The 23,922-nt window shown below is 38.0% G+C and overlaps 1 protein-coding gene across 1 annotated transcript in view; it reads left to right on the top strand.

The window, feature by feature from the left end:
• pcxa (pyruvate carboxylase a) overlaps window positions 1–23,922 on the top strand; it is a 124,740-nt gene that overhangs the window by 55,885 nt on the left and 44,933 nt on the right. Inside the window, exon 10 of the mRNA XM_079847404.1 lies at window positions 12,994–13,176. Coding sequence (XP_079703530.1) covers window positions 12,994–13,176 — 183 coding nt within the window. The remainder of the gene's footprint in view (window positions 1–12,993; window positions 13,177–23,922) is intronic.

Raw genomic sequence — 23,922 nt, forward strand, 5'->3', positions numbered from 1 at the left:
TATCTCAGTAGGTTTAACTGATGAGGCTATTTTGAGCACTTATTTGACATTCAAAGACTATGTTATTTCCAGATATCATTTTCTTAGCTGGTTTTCTTGCTCTTAAGATTTGAAAAAAGAACACTTTAAATACCACCTTAGCAACATGTAATACCTTCTTTGCAACATTAGAACTGAATTGAGATTGCCTTTTAAGTTTAGTTCCTGAATTTGAATTGAGGTTAGGATGCAGAATAGCAATTTAAATTAAATAAATAAATAAATAAATAATACAAACTTTGAATTTTGGCTTGATAAAGCCTTTTATAAAGGTTTTGAAATGTGAAAATGTATGCTACTTGCATAATGCATACAGAACAATAAAACATTAGATTGGATAGACTGATAGATGTAGACGTATGGATGGATGGATAGATGAGAAGTAGACTGAGACAGATATAAATAGGTAGACAATATAGAAAGGTAGACATAGATATAGATCGGTAGATAGATGAACATCGAAATGCATCAGGCGGGGAGGGAACAAACTGTGGGCATTCTGAGGATGAGACTACAGAAGTGATCAGACCACTGAACACAGATTTTTGCTTCACGTTATTAATTTTGAGAAAAGTGCTGGCTTTGATCATGCCGTAAATAATGAGGAGTAAATGTAATTCATCTGATCTATGTGGAGACAAATTGGATGCATCCAGTGGAAGCCTGCAGTTCATGTGAAGCTCTAAATCTTAAATCCCTCATTGTTACCCCATAAATTACCTTGTTCTTCCCCTCTTTTAAACGCCTGCTATTTCTATTGATCTAAAATTCTGTCTCATATAAATGTGGGATGTTTTGGGCATCATGTACAACAGGGAAATGTATTTTCAGCCGGTGACAAGTGTATTTCGTCCGTCTTCCTCTTTGAAGCTTCTTAAAATTCTCTGTACGTCTTCATCCATTTCCCTGTATATTCCAAAACATCTCAGCAGATTACCTTGGTTGGGCAGCCTGTCATACAGCGGATATTTTGTGTCCTCGGGTAATTCGTTTGTTGAGACCTCCATTTCTTTGGTTCCATCATGCCATCACCTCGCTGAAAGAGTATATTTCAGTCTGCCCCTGAAATGAAATTGAAAATTTCCCATTTACTGAATTGTGTTGAAATGAACATGACTTCCTTTTCGTCTGCCCTCCTTTCCTGCAGGGAGGCCCAATAGGTAGGGCTGGGATTTAACTATGATTGGCATTTTATTCCTAATAAAATATGCTGCAAAATCACAGTCCATTTGTGGAGGTAATGAAATCCTTCCTTCTTTCTGGCTCATCCCAAGACTTTCTTTTACTTATGTCTTCGTTTTCCCCGCAGCTCCTATTTCTGTTAACCCCCCCTCCCCATCCTCCTCTAGTTGTTTTTCAGTTTTTTTTCTTCTTTCCCTTCTATTACTCATTTCTCCCGCTGCTCCTTGGGTCTATTGTTGTTTGTGCTTTCTAATTTTCAATTTAGGTTTGTGTTCCTCTTTTGTCTGTTTTTTTCTTCTCGCTCCACCTCCAATCTGAAACATTTCTTGTTTTTCCCCTTCACATTCTATCTCCCATTCTTCTGTTTTTGTTTGTGACATCTTTTGTTGTGTTTCATTTTGTGAGTATCAAAATGAAAATCACTCTACAAATCACTGTTTCAGTATTTGCAATTTTACATCATCTTGACTGCTGGAATTACTCCTCTCTCTCATTCTCTGGTGAATTGTGGTTCAGCCGGAGCGGTAATGGCAATTTTTATAGGAGAAGCCGGTGGGTAATGTGCAGGTTTGTCACACGGAAATCATACAAACGCAGAATATGTGTGGAGTTCGAATATATGTGGAGTGCAACCTCCTCCGGCTACCTTAATTCATGGGTTCATTTTTTTTCTCCACTTGTTGTGATTACTCTTTTGCTCTCTTTTCAGTTCTGAGTTAGCACACCATGTTTACATTTTCTTTGCTTTCCAAGTCAAAATCCCTTTCTCTCTCTCTTATTGCTTTACTGTTTTATGGCTGTGTAGTCCTATTGGAACATGCTGACAACCCATCAGAACACCTTAGCAACTGCATGTTGGGGGTGAGATATTTTGGGCAATAAGGAACACAGTAGCAACCACCCAAAGCACTTTAGCACTGCACCAACAGCCAATCAGTATACCTTAAAGATGCAGTATGTAATATTGACAGCTAGTGGTTGAAATGGGTACTGCAGTCCAAATTCAAAATGTTGGAGAGGGTGGTTTCCCCTACCCCCTTCTCCTTAGACTCCACGCTCACGCTGGTTGCCAGTGTGAGAACATGCAACAAAGAATGAGCACAATGGAAGGCGACGTTGATTTTTCCACATTTTAATATGCCCTTATGGAGCATTTTAGATGGGATACAGAGGCTTTTTAGGTTGGGTAGAATCTGTGATCTCTGACCTACCGTATTTTTCGGACTATAAGTCGCTCTGGAGTATAAGTCGCATCAGTCAAAAAATGCGTCATGAAGTGGAAAAAAACATATATAAGTCGCACTGGACTATAAGTCGCATTTATTTAGAAATTTATTTCACAAAATCCAAGACCAAGAACAGACATTTAATCAGGAAAGGCAAGTTATTCAACTACACAGTAGCACACAGAACAACAGGCTGACGGTATGTTAACGCAACACATTAACAGTTATTCAGCTACACAATAGCATAAAGAACATATACCTGGGAGGCTGAATAAGCTAAATTAACATAAGCCAGCGAGTCCAACAAGCAAGTTACCAGTAAACAAGTTCACCAAGCTCCCGTGATCTCATTCCACATCATTTTCTTCATCATAGGTGTCGCTTCTGAACAATTCCGCCAACTAGAGCGCCCTCTCGCGGCTGTAGACGGTAATGTTTTCTCTTGGTTCATCTCAGTCTGAATTAATTTTGATATATAAGTCGCACCTGACTATAAGTCGCAGGACCAGCCAAACTATGAAAAAAAGTGTGACTTATAGTCCGGAAAATACGGTAGTTTGTTTGCTGGCTTCCATGGATACAATATGCTGTTTTCTCCACCAACTGGCAACCCAGGTATCGGAATAATATTGGGTAAATAGGCAGTGGGTGGGATCACTCAGACCAAAACAAAAACAGACATTCCGACACGGAACGCACATTTCAAAGTAGAATAACTGGAGCATTGTTTTTTAGAGAAATGAGTATGTAAACTAACGAGTATGTAAAAAAAAGACATACAGCACCTTTAACAATTGCATTGCAATGCCCTGGTAACCACACACAAAAACCTAGCATTGAGCCGGTGGGTTTTGGCTCCCAAGGGTGGGATCTTTTTGCCTAGGTCAGTAAACAGTCCCCTTCCATCCACCCAGAACACATTTGCAATACAATTTATCATTTAAAATCTAGCTTTTTTGCCTCTGTCTCTCCTTTTAGACAGTTGTTTTCCTCAGTGCACGTCAGCGGGGTGTTTAAAACTCTGAGTGGAGGTGTGAAAACGTGCTCCCGTGAGCGTGATGTTTCATGGCTCTTTCATGTGTATGTGCACGTGGCATTTCCGGTCCCATTGCCACGGGCTCCTTTTTCGCATCTTTTTTTTTTCATGACGTCTGCGAATGTGTAATTCTGACACTGCTTTTAAACTGCCAGCACTCGCCTCTGAGGACATGTCCACAACATGAACTGTGTGCCTTACGCGATGGAGGGATAATGGAGGAGAGTCAAAGAGGGATGGTGTCTTCCCTTGATGCTCTAATTGCTCGGCGGCAGTCACAGCTGGTTTGGACTGTTGCCATGTCACTGTGATTTGTTCGATCTGTGAGAGCTTGAAAGAATCAGGGTCCAGTTTTTTGTTGTGGATGGAAATGCCAAATGTTTGTTTTTGAGTGTGTGACTCAGTTAAACTCAACACACTCAGTTTGCATCTGAAAGGGCTTGTGTAAACGGTGCAAAACAAGCTCTGCAAAGCTCATCCTTATTAACTAGAACATTTTATATTTTCTAATAATGCATTTAAAACTCCCTTCAGATGTTTTTTTTTATCCTCCGCTCAGTGTGGGTGATCCACAACCTCACGTACAATTGCATAAATCACATTCATTTTTCACTTCATGACATCAAATCCAGCTAATCCTCTGTCTTAGGAGAAAAATGAAGCCCTCGTGATTGAAGCGGGGTAGACTTCTCCTCTGCTGCATGAGACTGCTTTGAGCGAGCGCTCTTTAGTCGTACCTTGGAGGCTCTGGAGGTCATGACCCTTTCAATGCTCCGTGCTTCCTCCCTCCAGAGAGACCAGGAGCGCTTACAGATGAGGCCGACAAGTCCGTGTGATGTATTTTTCAGCACAGTGAAGCTCGCACACGCTCCTTTTGGACTTGTCAAAGTGCTGGTGTGTTTCTTCTTGACCCCCATTTGGGAAAAACAGGCTAGCATGACCAGCAAAACAGGGGCATAATGGTAAATGGGATGCTGGGTTTAGTCAAATGTTTATAAGGGGTAGAACTGAGAAGTCTAATAAAAGAGTGTTAGTAAATCAGTTTGTTTGGATTATTTGTCAATGAATTGGTTCAAAGACAAATGCATATTTAAAATTTTTTTTTTTTTTTTTACATTAGTCACAAATGGATTAATGGATACTATTCCAAATAAAATCAATAAATGTTTTTTTTTTAAAGAAATTGATGTTTCTATTCACCAAGGACATAAAATTGTTTTTACAAAAAAAGATTTCTATGTGAATTAAATGCTGTTCTATTAATTAAAGAACCCTGAATAATATATAATGGTTATATTAGGTTCCACAACTGTTTTGAACATGGATAATAACAAAGACTACAGAATAACACAAGACGCGTCACTTGTATTGTTTTGAATAGGGAAAAGTGCAATGCCAGAGAATGTCTGGCAATGCTCAATATTGCGGAATAAGTCCCGCCTTCTAAATAAGAGCCAATCGCGATTGGTAAAGTCATCGCGTCACTGCAGCTGCCGTTAGAAGCTCTGGTTCCTATAGTAACAGTCAGACTCGCGTTTCCACTCAAGCGTGCCACACAAGCCCTGAAAAGTGAAGCCAAAACGTCTCGATCGCCCCCCGGTGACTTGTCCTAGTATAGGTCATAAACCCCGCCTCCCCGTGTTATTCAACGGGACGTGAGACCAACTAAACAATTAAATTACACTTCAAATATATTTTTTCCAATGGTGGTTTCTTTCATTTGCTGTAATTTTTATCACGCTGATGTAAGTTCAAGTGTCTGTTTTTAAAATAAGTTGGTTTTTAGTTAGTTACGTGATTCTATAAAAACTGTGGTGTAACGTCATGATTGACAGCTGTGATTGACAGGTTCTCTGAGCAAAGTAGTCACTGAAGCACCAACCGACTTGTTTTCAGGATCTTCGGAGGACTGAGGAGATTGTATTTACTTTATTTTAACAAGCCTCTTGTCGTACTGCAGTCAATATTTTAAAAAAGTGCACTCAGGGAGAGTGCATTCTGCGAGAGTGAGGGCGGGGCGTTGATTTCGCGGCTTTACTTCCTGCTCTCTACTGCGCAGGTCTGGTCCCGAGATCGCTACTGCGCAGACTCAAGTCCCAAGATGTCAGCGCCATATCGGAGACGCTGGCGGCTTCACTTCTCACCAATGGAAGAGAGCGAAGTCTATGTTTCCACTACGTATGCGCATTAACTTGATCCTGGCTGAAATGTCGTTTTCTGTCATGATTCGAACGTTTAGAAACAAAATTTATGAGATCGTTGTTGTCCGATTTAATTGGTGATTTCAAATATGAAATTTAATCGTAAGCTTGGCGAACAGTTTTAGAGAATTTGATGTTTCCCCATTCAAAGAGATAGTAGCTGCACTTGCATGTCCAAGAGGGGTTTCAAAGATGGCCGCAGAGTGAAATGACTTGTGTTAAAGGGACTTTGATAATAATACTTTTTTTTTTTTTAAGGATCATGTGACACTGAAGACTGGAGTAATGATGCTGAAAATTCAGCTTTACCATCGTAGAAATAAACTACATTTTAAATATATTAAAATAGAAAAGTCATTTTATAACATTTCACAATATTACTGTATTTTTAATCAAATACATGCAGCTATGGTGAGCATAAGAGACTTTCAAAAACAATAAAAAATCTTACAGACCTAAACCTTTGAACAGTAGTGTATTGGCTGATATAGAATATTTAATTGGTGCATTTCCACTATTGTTTTAGTTACTGTTGCTTTCATCTAACGCTTACTTGAAATCTTTAAAACTGTCGTAATTAAATGAATTTTAAACACTATTAAAAGTAATCTTTAACAAATCTCAAAATAAATGTCCATTTTTCATACTGCTTGTGCATTATAATGTTGTGATGCCTAAATTTAAATTCACTTGTAGAATTTTTTTTTTTTAAGACAGAATAATACAGATTTTAAATATCTGCCATTAGTTATTGGCAGTAACATGAAAATAAATGATAAATTATAAGTATATTAAAGTAGTTCAAGTAGAGTTGATGATTCACGTAGATGCATGAGCTACATGAGGTTATCTAGTTTTTTCCCCGCTGGGCTACCACAATTAGTGCTTGCCTCGCAGTGGGATGCTGGGCAGACCTCAGGACAGACATGTGCAGTTAAGCACCGCTGAATAGAGATGTTAACATAGACTCAGGGTAAACAGATCTGAGGCTGTTGGGGAAACGGGGGAGGTGAAGTGACCTACTTAAGAGAGAAGGGATGCTGTGTAAACACGAGGGAAAGAAGGGGTGGGTAGGAAAAGACCAGATTGGCAGGTGACGATTTTAATTTTTCCCACTTGCCGTAGCAACTTGAGAGCGCAAGCAATGTGCATGGATCACCGCGCTGAACGTGCTCTGTGTATTTATACACATGTATGTGCATATCCCATGTTGCACCAGCATTCCCAGATCATGACATTTCACACCTCTCATTCGATCTCCAGATGGAGTGAGAGACATGTGCCCAAGCGCACACACCTGCACACTGATGAGCAGGAGCCCATGGCATTACTCACTGTAATGTGGAAATGTCACTGCACACTCGCACACAAAAGCGCATCTGCGGCTCTCACACAGACTGCATTTACCCTGATAGATTTCTGTCTCACCAGGCAACAGTGCCCTTTCTTCAGGTCACATCCGGTAGGCCTGTGTCTCACCTCTTATTCTCTAGCATCTGCCACTTCTAGTCATACTTGACCTCTGCCATTGAATACTAAGCCAGGAGGGATGGACTGAGTATGGATGGAGTTTTTCTGGTGAGCTAGTCTCAGTCAGTTTTTATTTTTATTTTTATTTTTTTAAGAAATCTCTTATGCTCAACAAGGATTTTCAGCATCTTTACTCCAGTCTTCAGTGTGACATGATCCTTCAGAAATCATTCTAATCTGCTGATTTGCTTCTCAAGAGACATTTTTTATTATTATCATCAATGTTGAAAATATGCTTAATATATTTGTGGAAACGATGATACTTTTTTCAGGATTTTTTTCCCCAAAAAAATATTTATGAAAAAAATTGTAACATTATAAATGACTTTACTGCCACCTTGCTCAACAAAAGTATTAATTTCTTTAAAAACAGTAAACAGTAGTGTACAATTATAATAATTCATTCTAATTGTATCATATCTTGTTTTTTCAAATTTTGTAGTAGTTATAGCATGTATATTTATAAAGATCATTAGATTTAATGTACTGTAACCACTTTTTGTTTGTAGCTTTTAGTGTTGAAAAGTAATTAAACTTGAATTAAAAAATAAATGAATTATGAGTAACTTGGCAAGCTAAAGTTTCAAAGTAGCTTCTCTAACACTCCACTACTCTGTAACTCAGTTTTATGGGATTGAGTCCACTTTAAATTCCAGTCACCACTCTTTCTAAAAATGATTTGTGATTTTCTAGCTCACTATGCTATATTGCCCTCCACCTGTTCTGCTGCTATCTGTCTACACGAGTCTCCTTCATGCTACGAATCAAACATGATGTGGGATGAATGTTATAATATCACCGTACAGTACACTGCCAGTTAATCAAGTCAGTAAAATCAGATCTGTGATATTATTGTAACATTCTAAACATTTGACCACTGAAACCTTTAACTATGATTTTTTTAAAACACACTTTATGTAAGTTGTTTAAATTTACATGATGTACAAATTTGTGCTGTTTTTGTAATGTAAAAAGGTTGTTTTACATGTCAAAATTCTTCAATATTTATAAACTAGGTGGGTATAATATGCACACATGATGCAGTGGGATGTTTTAGTCCCAGTCCGTTTTTTGCCAGAAGGCAAAGAATTGCTGCTCTGAACTCCATATCATGCATCTTCTTTTAGATAAGACAACCTTTCAAACTAAATCAGATCTTTTTTTTTTTTTTAAAGGAACAATTTTGATTAGGTTGACATGCTCAAAGACACGATCTTCCATGCGTCAAATTTCATATTCCCTCCGAGATGAAACAATCGGGTGAGCGTTTCTCGCTCATCTCCCTCCTGAGTTCCTGTGATGGTTTTCTGCCTGTTAGAGCATGCAGGGTTGCTAGGAGCTCAGAAACTGTGGCATCTCTTTCCCTCTATTAGCATTTTTCTCTTGCCATCTCCGAAACTCTACCCGTCACCTGCTGAAATCACACTCTCCTGCTCTGTCTCCCTGTTGTTCTCTTTCATGCCTGAGTTTCAAGAAGTGACTCTAATGAAAGTCTATAGGCATGTTCCAGTCGCCCAACGGTCCCCTGCAAAGACTTCCAGGGTATTTGACCACCTTAAGCAAGATTCCACATCGTAGAAAGTTTATATATTTAGTCACTGTTAAAAACATAGGGAGCAACTGGATATCACCACTATGGAAGTATAATTGGTTCAGTAGTATTGTCTTTGAGTGTTTCAGTGTATTTTTTTTAACAGTTTGTGAACCATTATTTGAAGTTTAGAAAAATGCATAAACAATAACACTTCGTTATTTTATTTTGAGCGTGCCTTGTAACCATGGAGACATTTGTGAGAGACTATTCAGAAGACATTTACTTTGGTGCAGATCCTGAACCGTATCTATTTGAACCGGAATACACTGAAGATGAGCTTTTGGAATGTGAATAGTTACCTAGCTGGGGACTATTTTCAGGCACTGCTTAATATCATTGCACCTGCTGCACCCATGGTACGGCAGCAAAGTTCCTTGATTATTACGCAGGAATGAGAGTATAGTTCCTAGCCATATGGGCCTAGAAAATCGCAACTTTGTATTTTCCGTCAGTCTTAGTACACGGTGTAACTACAGAAGAGTCAAGTTTTAAATAGGAAAAATATCACAACTCTTTGGTCATTTTTTGAGAGAGATGCTAACGGTCTAATCAGATTCAATGATCTATGCTAAGCTATGCTAAAAGTGCTACCGCCAGACCCGGAGGTCGGCTGAATGGATTCGAAAACGGTAAAACTCAACTGTTTAACTCTAGGGGAGTTGGAAAATGAGCCAAAAGAAGTGGAGTGTTCCTTTAATATAATTGTGGAAACCCTGATAAAAAAAAATCTCAGGATTCTTTGATGAATAGCAAGTTAAAAAGAACAGCATTTATGTAAAACAGAATCATTGGTTACACTTTATTTTAAGGTGTCATTTTTACAATGTAATTATATATTTAAGTACTGAGTAATATTAATTAACAACATGTACTTACTATAGGGTTAGGGTAGGATTAGGGTTTGGTTGAGGGTTAGTTGCATGTAATTATGCAACATTTACTATGGTAAGTGCATGTAACATATGTTACAAGGACACTGTAAAATAAAGTGTTACCGAAACATTTTATAACATTAAAAATGTTGATTGCACTTTATTTTACAGTACGTGTACTTAGTGTACTTGCATGAGAAAGTACTTGGTAATATAAGTAACTACATGGGTTAAGGTTAGGTTTAGGGTTAGTACCTAGTTATTACCCAGTTATTGTAATTACTAGAATAATTACATAGAATGTAATTAAAGTGCTACCAAAATGTCTTTACCATCACTTTTAAACAAATTTAAATGTACTTGCTAAGTAAAAGTAATCTTTTCTTTTCAAACAGAACCCCCCCCCCCCCCCCCAAATAGACTCAATTTGTATTTATTTACACCTGTATATTGTCACCATACCCAGAATCCCGAAGTGTTGTCTGTTTACTAATATTCCACTGTTCCAAATGAACTAATTTTGTTGTGATCATCTACACAGGCCCTACTCTGTGTGAATGCTGTGTAGGGACCCTGTGAATTAGAACGCAGCTCAAAGTTTCCCTCCTCCTTTTTGTCTCTCAGCAGGGCAGGTAGAGGCTTGTAATTGTATTTAAAACTCTCATTTGACTCAAGCCCCTGGTGGTGAAGGAGACAAGCATCAGTTTCGGCATCCATTTGAGCCTCTATTCAAAGCTTCATAATTGCCACCGGCAAGAAAGAAACAGAATGAGAGATGAGAAGAACAAAGAGAGAGAATAAGACTGACCCATGCAGAGCTTTGGCCTGCCTTCCTTCCTTTTCAGATCTCTTTGTGTCACACACTTCCTCCAGAAGTCTTGCTGTGACCCAGATCAGTGGCGCTTCAACAGAAATCCTGTCCTAAAGCATCTGTCTGATAATGAAAAGCCAAGTACACAGCTTTGGATCGCTGTTATGGCTGCCCGGTCTCATTTTCTGAGCAAAGCTGAGCCGGATGGATCAGCATGGAGCTTGTCGGATAATGATATGATGGTATTTCTTGTGTTTCTGCTAATTTTTTTGACTGTAATTGAAATGAACGCTAGTTTTTGAAAAGGCAGCGTGAATTCCAGTTTGCAAAGTTCTGAAATGTCATGATGTTCAACAAGAAAAAATATAGAGTGCACTGTGAAAAAAGATTTTTCAATAGTTGTAAACTAAACAAAGATTATTGGAGTACATTTTACAAGAAAATACAGTGTGGGAATTTCATTTCTTTTTCATTACTGAGTACACTTTCAAGAAAGTAAACGGCATCCATTTTGGACTTCTCGATAATAACAATTTTCATTCACTCATTACAGGAATTCAGGGAGTAAATGACAGAAAAATGCTGTCTTATCTCTGTGACGGTCATCTCACTGGGTGGCAGAAGCCATTAACGGCGTCAAATCAAATTTCCACTCAATTTGATTGATATCAAATTACTTTTTTAGATTGCCGTGGTGATGCTTGTATAATCTCCGGTGGATCTACTGTTCATTAGCACGTCTTATGTCGTAAGTGGCGACACAATCGATGTTGAGCAATCGCAGCCATTACCCAAAGTGCAGCTGTAATAAAGCCAAGGCATTGGCTTCTTTTTCTATTTCTGTTTCTGTTTCTGTTTCTATTTCTATTCTGTTGTTTGTTTTTCACGTCTCGTTATATCCCTATTTTAACACCCCACCCTTACAATACCTCCGCTGATGCCTGGATCTCTGCTGCGCACATCAATTTTACTGTGCTGATGATTGTAATGTGGATGCCAGAGGCTGAGACAGAGCACAATTCCAACAGTAAATGACTGCTGCCAGTTGGCTGCAGTGTGAGTGTTTTTGTGTGCATGTTTGTGTGTGTCAGTGTTTTTTTCCTCAATTTGTTCTTATTGCCTGCACACTCCCTGAGGTACTTGTGTTGACAGTTGCTCTATTTTTGCTGGATGAATGTTTGTACAGTTCAAGGGGCAGCTCTCTGTGAAATGTTAGATTTTCAAATTGTTGCTTTTTTTTTTCTTTTGCTTTTTTTACCTTCTGCTTTGGTAAGCGACTGAGGGCCACCTCCTGTGCCTCACCCTGAAGAGCTGTTTTGTTAAATCGCTCAATTGCACCTTTAAACACTGCATTCAAACCCTTCAATCCACACAACATATTTTGAGATCACGCGCAAAACATTTCAACAGAAGATTTTACATGTTCACCCTTTTGAGTAACTACTCCCATCAATGGCACTTATGCAAAATACCCTGCCCCTTGTGTGTTTATTTAGGGAATATTTGGTTCATTGGATGTGCTTTCTGAGAACAGTTTAGAAGAGTGCCACTGAACACACTTCATCGTATTGAAATAAATTTAGCAGAATCAGCTTAAAAAAGACTACCTTTGATGTTCACTAACACGGACCAACCAGCTATAAGCTTAAAGCGATGTATTGGCAACAGTAAAATGAAAATAAGATTTTAAAAAAAGCTGAAATGTATAATTATTTTTAAATAATTTAAAAATAATGTTTAGGAAAAGTATTATTTAAATTAGAAGCCCAAAGAACAGAAACTCATCAGCTTTTAAAAAAAATAAAGTATTATTATTTAAGTAATATAAAAGTAATCATATTTTCGTAAGTAGTAATATATATTTTTTAATTATTATTATTTATTTTATTTTATTTTAGATGGACAGGGAAAATTAATTAGATTTAAGTAATTTTTGACAATTTGCATTGCTGCAACTTTGTGGCTAGAAACGAGCAGAAAATCATGACCTGGCTTTTATGTAACGGTCATAATTTATTTTGAAACGCAAAGTAAATTGCAAAATTAATTAATCATAGAAACATTTTTCATTTTTTATATTATGTTAAAACAGTCATTATTTCAGATGTGCAGGGAAAAATTAATTAGCTGAAGAGGCTGTTGAAAGGTGTATAAAAATGGAAGACAACAGATTCTTCCATTGTTGGCAGCTGTATTGATTTATAAAGGGAGCGATTTAGTGAGTCACGATGCATTGTTTGCGTCCAGTGCGTTAACTATAGACTATTTTCAAGAATCTGAAATGACTTTTCCTCAAGTGTGAAAATAAGGTGTAAAAATAAAAGCATTAAAAAAGGAAACTAAAAGTAAAGTGTCAAAATATAAAGGTGGTTTCCTTGACCATTTATAATATTTTCTTCCTGAAGTCTGAAATTTTGGTTCTTTCAAGTGCAGTCCCTCAAGCATGTACATAGTTTAGTCCAAATCTGTATTCTGACCATCATCTTCTTTCCTCTTGGGCAGGTCTTTCGCAGTGGAGAGGGCATGGGTATCAGGCTGGACAGTGCGTCTGCCTTCCAGGGTGCTATCATTTCCCCTCATTACGATTCACTCCTGGTGAAAGTCATCGCCAGTGGAAAGGATCTGCCGGCGGCCTCTGCCAAAATGAGCCGAGCATTAGCAGAGTTCCGCGTCCGTGGGGTCAAGGTAAGGCTTTTCTCGACAACAGTGCTTGCATAAACGATCTGGGGCAGCACGACTGCAATCAGATTCAGCATAGACCTCTGGAAATCGATTCAGTTGCACCTTTAAAGGTGCTGTGGTGTCAAACTGAGATTGTGTGTGTTGTGCTGGTCAAATAGATTTTTAGAGTAAATGTCATGCCTTTAGTCAATTACTTTAGAAAAAAAATCAATTATAAAACTTACCAGCTTAGCTCATGAATATTAATTATGTGACGTCATCTAATTAATATTCAACAGGCGGTGTAGTTTCATGACCTCGCCCTTTTATAATGGCTGCTATGCTCCTAGTCAAAGCACACAATGGTGAAAATGGTAACTTCCCATGAAAAAGCAAGCACAAAAAGGCACGATAAGCCTGACATGACAAACTGAGTAAGAGAGCAGATGAGAAGTGATATTTTTTTTTTCCGTGACGGAACTTATGGATTCTCTTTTCCCCTATTAAATGTGTTGTTCTTTTGAAACGCATCTGAGCAGCAGACATTTCACGGTCTTGTCACCCGTCATGCTGGCTGCCATCTGAGGCTCTGATCAGACCTTGAGTGAGCTAAAAACATTTCCATTTTTAAGATCTTGAGGTTTTTTTTTTTTTTTAATCTCCCACACGTGCAAACCTGAACATGCTGGGTGAGTCGCGTTAGACCATAGATGGTAACACACTCATATAATATAGTATTTTTCTGCATAATGTGATCAGAGTTGGAGTGATGGCACTAATGGCACTCTCGGATGAAGGGTGCAGACCTTACCATTTTCTGATGTGCCGGTTTCGGAGGAAGGGAGGGGTGCGGATGGGAGAAGTTGTCATGGAGTGTTTGCGCTTAATCAGCCTGAATAAAATAAATGTGTTTACATAAACCATTAGGGAAGGAGCTTTCCTGTAAGCGTCTTTAGAAATTCGTTTGGGGGGTATTAGGAGAACCTATCTTTGTTTTGGCTGCTTTAATCGGGGAGTTTTCAAAACGCTGCATTTTATTTGGGGATGAAACAGTGATATAGCTCTGAAGACTAGTGAGCTGCCTATAAAGGGAACATTTAAGACATCGTTCACTGAAAAATGAAAATTCTGTCATTATTTATACACCGTCATGCGTGGCCGTACCCACCAGTGAGGACCCTAAAGGTGTATACTAAAAGTTGTGAAATAATGGCCTGATTTTAATTTAACTTGGGTGCTGCAAGGATATTGAATAACACCAAGATAACTCATGAGCTGCCTCAGCGGCTATCAGAATCAAAATGTTTAAGATGACCAATCAAAATAGGCAGATTGAGTGTGAATTCCATTGTCACGCTTAAAGGGATAGTTCACCCAAAAATGAAAATTAGCCCATGATTTACTCACCCTGAAGCCATCCTAGGAGTTATATTTAAAAAAAAAAAATGTCCTGGCATATTTAAAGTTTTAAATATGCATATTTTTCTTACACGAACGCATCGCTTCACTTCAGAAGGCCTATATTAATGTAAGTAGCTTAACTAAACATTTATTATTTGTCAGCTGTTTTATGATAGAAATGTTAAACAACTGACATAGTTAATCAGGGATTTAAATGAATAAACATTCCCAATTTTGAACTGAAAATATATCATTTACATGATTCATGTAATGTCATTCGCAGTTGTCAATGTGAAGAGACCAACATTAATGGAGCCGTTTTTGGCAGATTAAGCATCAGATTAATAATTAATATGCACATATTGTGAATGAAATGAATAAACATGGTTACCAAGCTTTCCTGGTAGCCTTCAGCAAATTCACTTGTGTAATGAAATGATTTATAAAACAATTAAAAAATAAAACCGATATAAATATCAGTTGGCCAATTGTCTACTCTCTTCACTGACTGAAAAATGAAAAGATCGCATCAATTAAAGCTCAGCTTTTGGAAGGGAAGAGAAAAGGTGTGAAAAGGAGCTTGATAGAAAAAGAAAAAGAAGGGGAGAACTTCACAAAAACTGAACCAAAGTGAAAAAATGTTTGCCAGCTTGTGAACAGCTTGTCACTGGGCAGTATCCTCAAAAGGACATCTTGAAATTAAACTTTTAAAGCGCATGTAAATGCACTTAAAAACAAACGAGGTTCCCTTTCAGTTAGGATGCTGCCTATGTAGGCAGTGAGGCAGCTCATAAGGTTTTGTGTGTCTCATGTGAGGGGAGACATATGCATTTGAAGACATATGAGCTTTGAAGGGTCGGCCGTCAGGGAAGCTTTTAAAGCACTGCATCGTTTTTCCAACCTCTTAGTTTTTCCTCCTAACACATTCTCTCTGTCCCTCTCTCTCTCTCTCCGCCTAATCTCCCTCCCATCTTGCCCTATGCACAAATCTTAAAAATTGCTCCAACGTGACTTAAAATACCTTTCAAGATGATTTTTTCTTTCCTCCTCCGGAAAGATCTGCTGTCCATTTGCTCGTGTTTCTCCCATCTAAATTCCCCTAGAGTAAAGTTTGTGACAGAACAAACTCCGAAAATTGCCTTGCACTGACTCTGTCATTCCACCCCAATATTTATCTTTACGCCTCTCTGCACCTTGCGCTCTCTACAATCAGGAAAGTCCTCGATTACCCTGCAGGCCGCATTCCCAAGCGTGACTAGAGAACCTGGCCTCGGAAGAATTCTGAGAATCACTTCAAGCTGCTGGGCGTCATGGCCGGAGCTTGAGCAGTGCCGCGGCCTGCCTGTTTTTAATGAAGACTGATGAAGTGCGCTCCAGGATATGCGTGAAGTTCAAACCTCTCCTGCTGCCTTAATTTACAGGCTTCCTCTTCCTTCCACATTTGATTAATCTCGTCTTCCGCATTAGCACACCATGTTTTTTTTTTGCATGATCGCTTACACTATTTTTTTGTCTCTCCTTTTTTATCACTTCCTCTTCCTAAACTTGTTCCCGTCGCTGCACTCGGCAGGAGGGAGGCCATTCTTCTCCTTTGGGGCTTGGGAGCTCCCTTGTTTTTATTAGGCTTCTTCAAATAACCAATTTATCTAGTACTGCCACCACAAGATTTAATTAACTGTTCAAATAATGGATTGTGGTTATGACATCCATTTGCAGAGGTGGAATGGAGAAACAAGTATCTATCTAGTATTTTTTGGGGGGGTGGTTGCTTGCCGAAGATCTGGATCATGACTAGTGGATGTATTGGACATCAGAAGTAGTAACATAGGACAGCTACTAATCACTAATTTGTCATTTAGATTATTCTTTTATTCACAGTGACTTACTAGTGCCCTTATTACAATGGTAGGGTGAGGGTGTGAATGCCAAAAAAAAAAAAAAAGGATGACAGTGTTTGATGAATCTTAAAAGTATTTACATTTCAATGGCATACAGCAGTATCAAACAATGATTTAGAAGTTAGATTATAAGTTAGTTAGAATTCGACTAGACGTCTTTGCCTGGGGAGGTTACCATAGCAACAGCAGGCTGCTTGAGCACATTTTGTTAGGATCCGTTGCAGATGGTACATGAAGAAACAAGTATTCTCATTATTTATCACTGTTATACATTTACACACCAGAAATATATCTCAAAAACCATTTGCACTGGACAAACCTCAACCGACCATGCCCAAAAATTACTGGCAGAAATATTTAGTTAGCATTTACATGCTACTTTTGTCCAAAGCGACTTATAAATGAGAAGAACAACAGAAGCAGTTAAAGGGTACATAACATGCACAGTTTCACCTAATCTCATGTTAATCTTGAGTACCTATAGAGTAGTAGTGCATCCTTAATATATCCAAAAAGTGTTTAGTTTTATTATATTTATAATAGAAAAATACAGCTTTCCGATTCTCTCCGGAAAAAGCCGAAGTCCTGGAGGCGGAGCTATAGAGTCAAGCGGTAGTGCTTGATTTCCAGCAAAAGACAGAAATCTGATCCAGTTGTACTTACATGAATGTTACTTTTATCACTGGGACCGCTCCACGTTTTAATAGCAAACGATTTGCAAATCCAGCGTCGACCTGAGCCTTGTTAATAAAACATTCGTCACTGAAACGACCAGAACACACAACCGCACTTCCTACACTCCGTTGCTGCCCCGGAAAAACAAACTGCATCCACTGTTCCTGTAACACTGGGTTCTTTAGAAAACTGAACACGGTAAGCTTTCCCTCACATCCAAAAACACACTTTTTTGGAGACATTCTTGAACAAATCCTATGCAGCGCTGGCTGCCGATGATTTCCTGTTGAAGCGCGTTGATGTGCGCGGTCTCGCTCTCCTCTGGTCGACGTGTGCGCGGGCGCGCTTTTCCGAGAGAAATGCTCATATAAGGAGTTCCACTCTGGTCTACGTCATTAGATCCACGGTCGAAAAAAACCCAGCCGAAACTTGTACCAACCCGGAAGTAAGATTTTCGGCACAGAAATGCTCCGTTATTCGTCCAAAATATATTTTTTTAAAACTTTGCCCATGTTTAGCATGAGAATCCATCTCTTTAACACTGTAAACAACTCTGAATACATGAAACACCATTGTACCCCCCCTTTAAACCAACAAAAGAGCAATAATATGTAAGTGCTGTGACATGTCCCAGTTAGTCCAGCACAGTACACGTAGCAAAGACTAAGAAAGTATATAGAATAGAAATAGAACTGTTCGTATTAGTATTATTGGGTCAATGCTTTCTTGAAAATGGCCAAGTCAGGCAGGTCATTCCACCTGCAGGGAACAGTCAAGGTAAAGGTCTGTGAAAGTGATTTTGTGCCTTTTTGGGATGGCACCACATGGCGCTGTACACTTGCAGAATGCAAGCTTCTGGAGGCCACATAAGTTAGCAGATGTGTTTGTCCTCACTGAAAGTGTAAATGCTGTGTGGCGCAACACAGTCACAGGACATATTTGGTGCCTAATATACAGGTATGTAGATTTTGAGATGTTATTGTGAGTTTGGCTGCTGTGGTAGGTTACTGTTGCTGGGGCTGTTAAAAACTAGACATAATGAAGATAGATATGGCAAAATTGCCCCCAATATTTGACATTATTGAAAGAACTCTGCAGGTAGGTAGATCTCCATGAACAGGATTGGGCACAGACTATTGTTAACTACGTGTAATTGCAGTGGACAATTAAGTTTGGTTCTGTTCTTTCAGAACCAAAGTGGAGCATGAGAAATGAAGTGTTCAGTTGTGAAAAAAAGGAAACTTTTTATTTAGAATGTTTCCCTTTTCTCTCCTGTTCTTTCTCTTTCTTTCCCTTTTAATCGGCAAACTTTCCAGGTGTGATTGTAGCATCATTCAATTTCTGCAATATGATTCTTTGTCTTTTACCCCTAAAACTGTATTGTGGTCACGGTGTGATAGGTAGTTTTTGTGTTTTAAATATGAAATGATTAAATTATATATGCCTAGGCTAAACCACTTCTTCAAGGTTTGTGACCACAATCTTTGGCTTTTTAAAAAAAACACACATTCATACTCTGTCACGCCATGGGTAGCTTTTGCATGTTGTGAATTGCTTTGTTGGCCATTGTAGAATGCTTCAAAAGCTGAGAACAGTGTTCTGGACAGATGTTTAAAGAAACAGGCTGTTTCTTTCACAAAAACCTCAATTAGAAACCACATGGCATATCAGGAGGTGAAACCATTGGAGCCAAGGCTATGTTCCTGGTTCTAAGGGTTCTCTGTGATTTTAAATAAAAGCTTGAATGTTTCATTATGTTTTCTAGCACTGTCCTGCTGACTTTGAAAGGCTCCTGCTGAGCAAGCCAAGTTTAATGTAGATCTAAGTCATCATGTTCGCTGAATATTTAGTTCTTTTACTGTCAGTCTCCCATGCTTTGCTGTCTCTGCTCTTCCTTCCTTCCTTCCTTCCTTCCTTCCTTCCTTCCTTCCTTCCTTCCTTCCTTCCTTCCTTCCTTCCTTACTTCCTTACTTCCTTCCTTACTTCCTTACTTCCTTACTTCCTTCCTTCCTTCTTTTTCCGCAGTGCCTTTTCTCTGTGAGGGCTGCTTTTATATGATATCAAGATATGTTCATCACTGTCAGGAAGTTGAGACGTGTCAAGAGCCTGGAGGCTGTATTGAATGAGGGTTGAAGCTGTGGAGAGTGAAAGACATAGTGAGACTGTGGGAGAGTGTCTCTGCATAAAGGCTTCAGACGAAGACTGATGGAAGCTGACAAACATTAAGAACCCTAGAGAGAAGGAGGGTGTATGGAGTAAGAAAAAAAAAAGAGAAGCTCTCTCGCTCTAAGTAAATATGTGAAATTGAATGAGGACGCAAACTAAAATACACCATCCTATTCTCCCTGGAGAGTCAGTCTGAAGTGTGTTTGTCCTTTCGCAGTCATCATGGCCTTTTCCCCTTCTATCACAGTAGAGCTTTACTTCTTTAGTACCAGGCACTTTCCATGAATATTGTACAAAATAAGGATTGAACCTCTTAAAGAGATTTTTTTTTCTTTGTTAACAAATCGTAAACATGAGGAGATCAAACTAAATGTTACATAAGCTGTTTTATTTACTCTCTACTATCTGTGAAGATAGTCATTGTTACAACCCTGTTGCCTAAATTTGAGAAGTTCAAATGCAGTTTAAAACCCTGCATACATATTGCTACTAAATAAACACTAAACGTAAATATTTCTAATATAAAAAATTAATGCTAGTACGAGTAACTGGGTCGCACATGAAGCTGTGTAAATGAAGCTGTCGCATAGTGGTTAGCTAGTTTGGGATCAAATGTTGTATGTGTACCATAAATTAACTAAAATAATCCTTTGATCATTTTATTCTTGCAATAACTTGGTTAACAGGCTTGAATTGTTCATCCTGACGAGATTACATTTCTTATCAGTTTTATAGATTTTTTTTTCATGAAACTGATGAATAGAATGTTCATAAGAACAGCATTTATTTAATATAGAAACCTTTTTAAAATGAATGTTTTTACTGTCACTTTTAATCAATTTAATGCATTATTGCTTTATAAAAGTGTTCATTTCTTTCAAAACAAAAAAACAAACATAAAATCTACCTGAACAGCATCTATTAGATCTCACAGCAACAAACACATTATTTGTGCCTCTAATGCTTAAAATACAAATAAACATTTACCTTAATTTGTACCTCATTCATGATAGTTTTGTCATTGTCTTCTGGAAAAAAGAAATCCAACTCTCCGTTGGATGTTTTCATCCATGATGGATTCTTTATAATGCTCCATTATTACTCTGCATTCGAATGGTTACAGAGCTAGTGAGCCTTCTACTGGCCATAAAAGAGAGGATTGGTCTTTACTTATAGCATCATGTGACTCATCTGTGCAGCATGACACCGTATAATCAATATCTAGCCTTACTTGGATGAAGATGATGGTTTGGCCATCACTTTGTGTAGCATTTATGGTCACCAGTGGACATGTACAACACATCTCAGTGTGTCTGTGTCAGTTGTAGCTTCTAGTTGATTATGAGGCAATGGAGTTGTCTAGTAAATCACAGGCTGTGTATAGTGTAAGTTTTGCCTCTGTCGACTTCTCTCATCATTACTGCCGAACAAGCCCTTCTAACGGCCTAGAGGTGTTCTCGTCAGAAACAGCCGGGTGCCTCCAGCTAGATGCTGCAGTTCTCTCATGAGGATGCAGTTTCTGGTATCAGGGTGTCGTCACTTATGATCCTCAGTACTTTTGGAACACAGGAACTTGGAAGTTCTCACACTTTTCCTCAGAATTGCTAGTTATTATTGGTTCGTCGTTGAGAAATGGAAACGAGGATGGACAAGTACATGATCAGTATTTTTTTGTCTTTTTATATATTTTTATATATATTTATATAGTTATTTATATAGTCAAAAAGAATGTTTGGAAATGTAAACTGATATTTCCTACTGACACACTACAGCAAAAGATATAAATAACTGACTTAAAACCAATTTTTGGGGGGTTGGGTGGGGGGGGGGGATATTAACATGCCTAAGACTTTTGCACAGTACTGTGTGTGTATGTGTATATATGTGTGTATATATATAATATGTATACATATATATAAGTTCTGTTAAACGAGGTCAATTTAATTTTAGCTAAAGATAAACCGTTTTATGCTTAAAACAATTTGCCATCTATGTAATACATATACTCAATTAAAATATATTCTCTGAAAATAATATACACTACCGTTCAAAAGTTTAGGGTCAGTACTTTTTTTGGCTTAAAGGCGACAGTAAAGATATTTTAAAAATATTTCCATTTCAAATAAATGGTATCTTGAACTTTCTGTATCTTGATATCTTGAACTGAAAAAAAAAAAAATACATCACGGTTTTTACGAAAATATTAAGGACCACAGCTGTTTTTAACATTATATTAGAAAGATTTCTAAAGGATTATGGTATACAATTAAGGAATTAATTACATTTTAAAACATTTATATAGATTTTTTTTATTTCACAATATTACTGTTTTTACTGTATTTTTGATCAAATAAATGTAGCCTTTCAGGGTGAGCAAAAGAGACTCCTAAAACATAAAAAAATATTTTGTATGGTAGAGTAAATATATCTTAAGATCATTAAAATTGTATTAAGTAAATTTATCTTGTTTTAAATGTTTGGGGTTTTTTGCACTTTTTTTTTGTATTTTTATAATTCATGAGTTCATCTGAACCTTACAAAGATAAAGAAAAGTCTCAAATAAGAGAGAGGTTTCCCAACACACTCCAGGATGCTCCAGCTGTGCAAATATGCACAGCTGGAGATGCCACGTGAATTACAAGTCCTTATAAAAGTAGTTGAGAGCATGTGTGTACTTGAATCAAAAAATCTGCGGCATGTTCAAGCTCTCACTCGACTCCATGAAAAATAAAGGAGGTGCACACAGGAGAACAGAATCAAAGGTTGAGGAACAAAGAGTCAGCGTGAATAGAACACAGCACCTCACAACCTAAGAGACATTACTTAATGCTTTTTCAAAGTCCTGGCTAGCGGCACTGGCAGCTGAGGCCTGTTATGAATGAGAAATCTTGCTACTGATGAAGAGAGAGCTACTAATAGTGAGAGTGAATGCACCCTGGGGGTACCCGGGAGGGCCGAGGGAGCTGACAGCTCGAACCTCCAACAGAAAAGCTCCTGTCAGACTCCCACACTTGCCCTGTCCCAATGGGAAGAGTGGTGGGCCTTGAAAAGAGTGGGAAGGGAAGAAATGAAGGAGAGAGCAGGCAGAGGTTACTGGGTATTTCATTGCTGGCAGGGGGGATAAGAGAAGGGGTGGTTGGAAAGTCACGGAGGTGGTGCTTTTATGAAAGCTGTCTCTCTTTAGTTCCCTTATCCTTTCACACTTCTCCAGTCTGCTTAAATAGATGGAAAAGCGGGAACATCATGACCTACAGGCAAAGAGAGAGGTGAGCAAAGTCAAAATGCATGCTTAAGTGTTCTCTCTATCCTTTGCGTTTGGTGTTGGGTTTCTGAGAAAAGAGCCCAGACAGCAGTGGGGAATCAGAGGAACACTCTGTATGTTTCAGATCGAATTCTTTGTCTAGTATTGAGCACAGCACTTGCAATGACCTGGTCCTTTTTCCTCAAAATAATACAAAATTAATAACAACCATTTTTGTTTTGTAGAGTGAGATTTTTGTGAAGCAACAAATCTCAGCATTTGTTTTCTCATATTACTTTTTTTTTTTTTTTTTTTTTTTTTTCTGTGTGAATCAGCAAGTGGCATCAGCAACCCTTTTATTTCCATAATGAGACATTTTTGTGAAACAGAATATATATAAAATATAAAAAATATATATAAAAAATTCTCATATTACTTGCATTTTGTCTTTTCTTCTTTGGATTCGTTTTCTCTTTTTTGTTGTAGTGAAGGACTAGTTCACCCAAAAATTAAAATGATATATAATTTACTCACCCTTACAGGGATAGTTCACTTTGAAATAAAATTTTGGTATGTTTTAGCTTACCTCAAGGGCATCCAAGAAGTAGGTGTCTTTTGTTTCCGCAGTAGTTTCAATTTTGATATTTTTAGGTCAAACCGTTCTTGTCTGTCAGTCATATAATGCAGGTCTGTGGTCACTGTCTCAAAGAGCATGCACAGAGAAGTCCAAATTAAACAATTCCCCATCGTAAGTACACATTGATGGCCTAAGACACGAACGAGTGGTTTGTGTGAGAAAACGAACAGTATTTATATCGTTTTTACCTCTTGTACACAACCACGTCCAAGTGATCTCTCGCGCGTGTACGTCACTCATTGTTTACACAGAGATTTCGGAAGTGTTACCTTTCACTGTGAAGATCTAAACATATTTAGACGTACAGGAAATCGCAATGGAAGACGATTTCGATATATATTTCGATATATATTAGGATTGGGGTTTAGTTTAGGGTTAGTTGCATGCAATTATGCATAATTTATAGTTCTATAGTAACTACATGTAATGTGTAAAAAAGACAATGTAAAATAGTGTTACCAAAAAGTTTATTTAAAAAACAGTAACTGCACTTTTTGAAGCAGTGGTAGTCTATTTGTTAGTACCCTTAACACATGCATGTGTGCTGTTGCTAGCTAGAAGTTAATTGCAAGAGGTTTGAGGTCATTTGATGATTCTAATTTTAATAGTTTTAAGCAATACAGAGAAGTTACAGTTACGCAAAGTATATGAATGGAGTGTAGAGTTTAATTGTCTTTCTTTTTAGTGAACTCAAATGAAATATGTTCACAGTACTCATAACTATTGCTTTCTAAACTTAAATGGATTTATGC

This window comes from Squalius cephalus (genome assembly GCF_949319135.1).
Source record: "Squalius cephalus genome assembly, chromosome: 17".
Taxonomy (NCBI): Eukaryota; Metazoa; Chordata; class Actinopteri; order Cypriniformes; family Leuciscidae; genus Squalius; species Squalius cephalus.